General features: G+C 40.3%; 1 protein-coding gene across 1 annotated transcript in view; it reads right to left on the bottom strand.

Moving 5' to 3' along the window:
* Positions 1-1511: 1511 nt before the first annotated feature.
* C6 (complement C6) overlaps positions 1512-8269 on the bottom strand; it is a 73527-nt gene continuing 66769 nt past the window's right edge. The window contains exon 18 of the mRNA XM_021208771.2: positions 1512-1866. Within this exon, the coding sequence (XP_021064430.1) occupies positions 1685-1866 (182 nt within the window). The 3' untranslated portion in view covers positions 1512-1684. The remainder of the gene's footprint in view (positions 1867-8269) is intronic.

The following is an 8269-nucleotide window of genomic DNA, read 5'->3' as shown; positions in this document are numbered from 1 at the left end:
ACAAGTGTTTGCAGCTGGCTTCTGTTCGCTGCTGTCCGAGGCAGCCAATCGTTTTTTCTTTTTATGAAAACTGATCTTTCTATCCAGGGAGAATGGCTGTGTTCAGTGGTTTCTTGCAGTACCTGCTTACTCTTAACTGTAGATGGCCCCTGCCTCACAAATGGCTCCCTGGTGGCTTTGGGGATGTGGCTTGGGGGAAGAGATTTTTTTTTTTTTTTTTTTTTTTTTCTGAGACAGGGTTTCTCTGTATAGCCTTGGCTGTCCTGGAACTCACTTTTGTAGACCAGGCTGGCCTCAAACTCAGAAATCCCCCTGCCTCTGCCTCCCAAGTGCTGGGATTAAAGGCGTGCATCACCACCGCCCAGCGGAAGAGATTTTTTTTTTTAGCATCTTTTTTTTTTTTCACCCAGAAGAGAGGAAGAGATTAAACTACCACTATAAATATTATATGCAGATGCCTGTGGGACCATCTCCCCTCACCCACGGGATTCTTTTCCTCTCTGATGTCTGTTTTGTAAGGGAGAATAGCCAAGTCAGCTTTGGAGAAATCTTCTTGACTCTTAACTTTGGGATGTGGTCCTATTTAACGACTCTTATTCTTGAACTGTCTCAGGAAGGCTGGCGGTAGGAGGCATACAAGCTTTCTCTACTCTTAGTGCCAGAAGCCCGTGGTTGGCTTGTGTGGGCGGAGGATGGGTCAGTGAATCCGAGGGGGAGATGCCCACTCAACTCTAATTACACTAGGAAAATGTGTTTTCTCAGGGCCTTTCCTGCTTTTTTTTCCTCTCTCTCATTTTGTATTACAAGATCTTTACGAATGTTGTCAAGGTTTTAGGATTAACGAGAAGAGGAAGGGCTGCATTTAATATGCATAATATAGGAAGATTTCTACCAGGTGTGGCCTCCTTCGCTGAAATGGTGTGTTCCCCACCCCTGCTACACTGGAGACTTAACAGAAGCAGCTTCTACACATCCCCGTGTAGCGTGAGGAAAGAGATGGAAGACCCTAAGGTTTTGACATCAGCTATAAAATCAGGGCCAGCCTGTGTTGTGATTCATCTCAAAACTAAGTAAGCATTCTTAAGAGTGACCCTGAGGTGGTTGCCAGCAGTTCCGCCTAGGACCCGGATCAGTCCCTGCTACACTGTGGAAACTGAGAAATGGTTTGTGAGATGAATACACGAAGGTTGGGTATTTGTGACGTGTATTATGGACTCTGCAGTTTTCTGTCTAACGATCCGTTGGAAAAAAATGCTATGGGTTTTTATTTTAATTGTGAGAATAATGTTTCTCACTGGCTTCAAAGGCCCTCTGATGTCCCTATGTATTTTGTGCAAGGTGGGACAGTTTGCTCGATTGATAAAGACATTTTGACTCAGAAATGCAACACAGGACAACAGATGCTGGCATTAGATAGGGGATGATCAAACGGCAGAGTGGATGGAAGAGTAACAGTATGACAACGAATGACACAAGAGAATTTTATCCAGCAATTTATAACTATGCCAGTTTACTCTATGTATAATGGCTTACAATTTTTTTTAGGTTATTATACAAAGTAATAGGTTTTTATTATGACATTCCTGAACATATGTGTCATTATACATATGTGTTCCCATCCATTCAGTTTCCTCACTTCCTGTCCATTGTTTTTGAATAGTAAATTCTCTTATCGCTAGCAACGCTAATCCGGGCACCTCCCAGGATTCAGTATTTCCACCTTTATGTTTGCACACCTCACAGCTCCCATCACACAGAGGTTTACTGTTTTCCTAAGCATCGATGACCCTATTTTGGCACAGTAGAGTTGGTTTTCATCCTTGGAGCACCGTGGGGGCAACAGGCAGACACAGTTGGAAGTGTGGGCTGCAAGGAAAGAGACAGTGTGAGGCACCACAGACAATCCTTTGGAGCCTAGTGTTACTTAACCCTTCTCCACAGGACTCGGTTCCTTGATGGTAATTAATAGAAAGCCGAAACTAGAGTGAAGTCCCAAAGTACCCAACAGTTGCTGCATGGTGAGATAAGAATTTAAGGCAGTAGAGTGCTCTCTCCTAAGCTAGTAAGATTCCAGGACTGGGTCCTTGTGATCCCTGCTGGACCTCATGGTGCACATCCAACCAGGATGTGAGCTATCTTTCTCATTCACTGTGTTAACACCATTTATCCAAGGCCTGTGATTGGTCTTTTCTCTGGTACTTCTTAACATTACAGTTATTTATTGGCCATGAACACTGAAACAATACATTATGCCAAGCACTTTGCACGCTTTGTTGAATCCTTACAAGTCCATGACCTATCCTGCAGCGTTTGTCAGTGATCAAACAATAGATGTTAGGGACAGGTATTTTAATAAGTGACCCACACACTTCAGCATGTTGACATAACCCTACATCATATTTACTCATTTTATACTAGGATATTAACTTGGTTGTAATATTCTGTGGCCTGTAATTTTAATAAGCAGTTAATTTGGGTGATTCTCCTATAAGGGCTGCTTTTAGATGCACCTCATCTCTGCAAAACTCACACAAATCTTGTGTTCAGGAAATGGCCTTCCTGTTTTATTTTGTGTGTGTGTGTCTGGGTCTCTGGTTATGTGTGTATGTGTGTGTGTAGGTGACAAAGGCTGTCATCTAATGTCTTCTTGGGTTACTCTCTACCTTATCTTACGGAGGCAGAATGTCTTGTTGAACTTGAAATGTGCCTATTTTAACTAAGTCTATAGCCAACTGGAGAAGGTAAGAGTATAGGGAAAATCTCATTCATTGTCAGAAAGGACCCAGTTGGAGAAGACCAAAGCCTTGTTCCACCTTGCTTAAGAAGCCAGCTCTTTCCTGATTTGCTATGGTTCAGTCACCACTATTTTTGTGTCATTGTGACTATGTGCACCAAACCTGTTTATTTTCAAACACCTAAGGGACATTCCCACCCTGTCTAACAATGAATGAGTCCTTTAATACTTGCCCCTCACACTTTCACCATTACAAAATCCAGCTCAGTTCTACACAGCTCTCATCCCACAGCTCTGCATTAAAGTGAGTCATGCAAGGACTGTCTAATGTGAGTTCTCCAAGGACGGCGAACAATCTGAAGGGAACAAAGAGCCCTTTATGTTCAACGCCCTCACCAGACTGTGCGGGAACTTCCATAGGTGGGAGGCTAAATGGTTTGTTGCTGAATGAATTTCCCCTTCCTGTTGGTTGGCTGGTAGTGGATATTTCTGTAATTCAGACAGAACATTTTATATCCATAAAAATAGGCCCCCTAGGAGAGCCATTTCTTTTCTAAGTTTTGAAAAGAGAATGCCTTACTACTTTGATATTCCACTTTGTATTCTTTTTTTTCCCCCCTTAAATTCATCTTAGATAGAGAAGAGAAAGAACAGCAAAGGGCACAGTATAATCGCCAGCATAGTTTAAGCAAGATGACATTCAATTCAACTTAGCATTACTAGGGCCACAACTTGCTGTGAGTGGTTTGGGTATGAAATACATTTCTGAATTTCTCTTTCTTTGTAAGTGCACTGGTGTGTGCTCTTTAATGGGGCCACTTCTAGCATAATTCCCTGTGATGCTGACTTTGGGGAGATTAAAGACTAGTGGAGACATAATCGGCTACTTTCTGATTCAATTTGAGTCCTCATCCACAGGAGGTACATCATATCTGGTGCTCTAAAACTGGTTAAAAGGTCATAGGCTCTAGGAGCTGTGTGTGTGTGTCTCGTGTGTGTGTGTGTGTGTGTGTGTGTGTGTGTGTTGCCCCTCCTGTTACTGTTCTGTTACATGAACATATTGTCAAAGTGCCTTTTAAATATTGATGTTTACACCTATAGATTAATGCTACTTTCAACCTTGGTTCAACCCCCCCCCCCTTTGGCTATGGTGAACGTGCAGAGAATAAGAGACTTTGAATCCCCAGCCCTAAATAGGACATTTATATAATCCCACCCACCCAGCCGGCTTAGGGACCAGCGAAGAGGAGAGGGTGGAAAGGATGCAAGAACCAGAGGATGGCGAGGAGTGCTGTGAGATGCTGTCTTCTGAGAGTGACGTGGCTACTCATGCACTCAGAGCAGCTGTAGGTACCCATGGAAGACCGGAGCGAAACAAGCCAGTCAAGAGGGAGCGGGGCTCATGAGATACAGAGCTATTGAAAAGTGATGCCTGCTGGGGAAACAGAATCATTTTTCTTCTTGGGTGTGGCTATTGTCCATGCTCAGTTGGATGGCCCCAGAACCATTAAGTATACTCAGGGGAGTATTTAAAGATATCAATGATGATGGTGGTGGTGATGATGACGATGAGGAGGAGGAGGAGGAGGAGGAAAAAGAAACATGGAGGCAGGAGAGGGAAGTGCTGGGAGTATGTATAAGGGTTGTGGGATGGGAGGTTTGGCTTGGATATGATGACAATACATGTATAAACTAACTAACCAGTACCCCCAGAGCTCGTGTCTCTAGCTGCATATGTAGCNGAAGATGGCCTAGTCAGCCATCATTGGGAAGAGAGGCCCCTTGGTCTTGCAAACTTTATNTGCCCCAGTACAGGGGAACGCCAGGGCCAAGAAGGAGGAGTGTGTGGGTAGGGGAGCAGGGGGGGGNNAGTATAGGGGACTTTCGGGATAGCATTTGAAATGTAAATGAAGAAACTATCTAACAAAAAATTAAAAAAAAAAAAAAAAGAAAATAAAAGAAAAAAGAAAACCACAAGCAGCTTACAAAAGTCCACGGCCAAAGCATGTGCCTGAAATATCAACTAGAATGCAGTAGACTATTCATATGTCAGCCTGGTCCTCATGTGATCTCAGCCAACAGGACACAGTGAGACCCTGAGTCAAAAACCAGAGAGCTACAGCACTCACTGGAGTGAGGCTTAGAGACTGTGGCTAAGATGTATATGCATTTATCCCCTTAAGCAACAAGTGGTCTGTTCTCACGGATTTCCTTCTGTATTATGTAATAATAGCCGGAGATTTTATCAGGTTTCTAGGAGCTCATGTATTATCATGTATTTCTACAATGCTTTCTCAAATGTGAAAGGGAACCAGAATTATGGCTAAAATCATCCAATATTAATCCTGTTTTTATAACAGAAACCTAATATCTACAGGATTTGAATAAAAAAACTGTGAACTAAAAAATAAACAAAGTTGTCAAAGGATAAATAAAATGATAAATATAATACTGTTTGTGGCTGTTCATTTTTTTTTTTTAAGAAAGTGCTTTTTAGTTACCTGTCTATGTGCGAAACCAAAATTATTCTTTTAATTATATAAGTAAATATTTTTATTAAGAAATACTACTACGTTAGGTTGGTAACCACAAAGATTTCACCAATTTGAGCAATACTGAAAAAAAAAAAGTGTTAGAACATTTTAGTATTTCTTTTAAAAATGAACTTGTGTTTGGAGAGTCTGTGGGCACACTGAAGGGAACACTTGTAAAACAGAAATTTCGGTCAAGTTGCATTGCAGCAATTATCTCGAAGTCATACAGCTTTGGAAAGAATAATTCATAGAAAAAATAGTAAAACAAAAATCTTTTAAAAGGGAGAATTCCATAAAGGCCTTCCGTATTTCAAGAGAAAGCAAGATAACTCTAAACATCTCTGTACATCCTGGCTTACCCAGTAAAGTCAGAGGCCATTTTAAAAAAATATTATCTGGCTTTCCAAAACACTTTAATTAATAATTAATTGATCAATTAATTTTGTATGACAGATTTTTTTCGACAGAGCAAGCCCTTGGAAGCCCTGGTCTCTAGACATCATCGTGTAGCCCTGGATGGTCTTGAACTCATCAAATCCTCCTGAATGTGCTTTTCAAGTCCTAGGAGCACAGGTTTGAACTCCCATGTTGGGTTCTCTCTCTCTCTCTGACAATAATATCTTTGAATTCCCAGTGAAAATGTTCATATGTGAATAAAGGAAGGATCCTGGATAACACTTACAGGTTTTTTTCTACCACAAAATAGTACTTCTGAGAGAGGAGCTAGGTGGTTGATGTTTTGGGCTAAAATACTAGACATTTTATCTATGTGAGATCTCATAGTAACCAGAGCTGGGTGACATGGGAAGCAAGCTCCTGTTTTCTGTCTCTTGTGTGGAATTGCCCTGTTCAGCTGTGGCACAGAGGTTAAAGACTAAGGTATTTTATTCTGAATGAGGGCTCCATGATGGCCTGTGCTCTATGAGGCCACATCTTTGCTCCATTTTGGGAAGAGCTTGGGGCCTGCCAAAGATAATGATTTCGGTCCTCCATTTTAAATGGATCAGGAAGAGTATGGACTTGGGTAACTTCCTCTCCGAGGAAGGTTAAGTAGGTTAGTTGGACTAGGAACTTGAAAAGGGTTCCTTAAAAACCTGAGGTGGTTTTAGATGGAACAACCACACAGGTTTCCACTGGGTGCTTTATTTCCAAGTTTCAGAAACACTTCTTGTCACGAGAGGAATCTGGATGCCCATTTGATCTGTTAAATCTTAATCTCTAAGCGTTTTTGTAAATTGTATGAAATGGCCCACTTTAGGGCCAGATTTTTTCCTGGCGTGGATGTAGTGCCTGTGAAGACTGCTTCCTTTCGGTTCACACACGATGTGAACAGCACTCCACGTAGGGAGGATGGAGATGCGATGCTGCATCTTAAGGATGATTGATAGGTTATAAAGGAGTGACAATGACTAGTCTTGGCGAAGGTGTCAGTGGGCGAATAGCATATATCATAAAGTTGAACATATTGCCACAACCATTTTGGAAAGTAGGTTAATGCATCGTATTGGTTAACATTTTATACTTTAAAAATAATATTTATGGAGAGGATCTGGAAGGAGTTTGGGGAAGGGAAAGAATATGATATAAGTATATTGTAAGGAATTGTCAATATATAAAGAAAGAATCATTAAATCTTTTTACTTTTAAGTTCCATTTTCTAAGGCATATGTTAAAGAAATAATTTTAGATTAATGGAACCCTTTGTGATATATTTATCTGTCATAGCACTGTTTATAATACAAATGTATCAGGGAAAAGTTAATCTAATTAAATATTGGATAAATAATTCATATTTAATATTTTCACACAGATTTTTATAGACATTTAACTTTATGTGACAATAATATCAGGACATGAAAAAAGTTATATTTATATCATTCTATATTAAATGAACACATCAATTTGTAAAACATACAAAATATGATCCCATTTTATCTTTTATATATGTTTATTGTATGTAGGGCAATATTTGAGATGCGTGAGGCATCAGGGAAAATTTTTTTAGTGAAGTTGGTTGTCTTTATAGTGACCCAAATGAGAATATCAGTACAATTACAAGCAATTTTGAGCAAATAGTCCTTTCTGGCCAATAGGAATTATTTACTCCCTAAGCTGTGCCCTGAGTATGAGAATTACCTTTGGATGACAAATGACATTGTACACATGGGTCACATGTTTCTTGTGGACATCTTGTTAACCCCACAGATAGGAAGAGAAACAGTAGAACGAAAAGATTGTTCCATAGGTGAACACCAGTACTTGAGTCCAGTGGGACCCTGAACTTGGGCTCAGAATGTCTGATTGAGTAATACTGCCGGTCCTCAAAAGTGGCAGTCACTAATAGAGGAATTAAAAAAAATTAAGGAAAATACTTCAGCAATTGGCATTACATTGAACCTCAATCTGACCTAAATAGCGCTCTTGGATCAGTTGAGTATGCACACACAGGGAAAAATCAGATAATTCTCATGAAGATTCTTGAACTGGGCTATGGAAGGCACTACTTGAAGCTGCGGAGCAGAACATTGTTCCTCTTACTGCTCTGCAGTGGCTCTTAACCTTCCCAGTGCTGTGACCCTTTCATACAGTTCCTCACAGTATGGTGATCTGCAACCCCAAAATTATTTCCGTTGCTACTTTACAACTGTAATTTTGCTACTGTTATAATCATAATGGAAATAGCTCTGTTTCCTGGGGTCTTAGGCAACCCCTGTGAAAGGGTTGTTTGACTCATGAAAAGGTCATGACTCACACATTGAAAACTGCTGTCTTATTGGGATCTAAGCATAACACTGAGTACATGGGCATAGGAAGAGACTGGAAAGATTTATTTAACTTATTTATTTTTATCTGAATCATTAAAGTAGATACTTTTAGTTTATGGTTGTTATCTTCCATCTTTTCTGTTTAGAAAATTTTAACAAAGTAAACATGTTTTGATTAAAGTCAGGTTATATAAAGTCTCTCTCTCTCTCTCTCTCTCTCTCTCTCTCTCTCTCTC

This window comes from Mus pahari, chromosome 11 (assembly GCF_900095145.1).
Source record: "Mus pahari chromosome 11, PAHARI_EIJ_v1.1, whole genome shotgun sequence".
In the NCBI taxonomy this organism is placed as follows: domain Eukaryota; kingdom Metazoa; phylum Chordata; class Mammalia; order Rodentia; family Muridae; genus Mus; species Mus pahari.
This window is presented reverse-complemented; position numbering and strand designations above follow the sequence as displayed.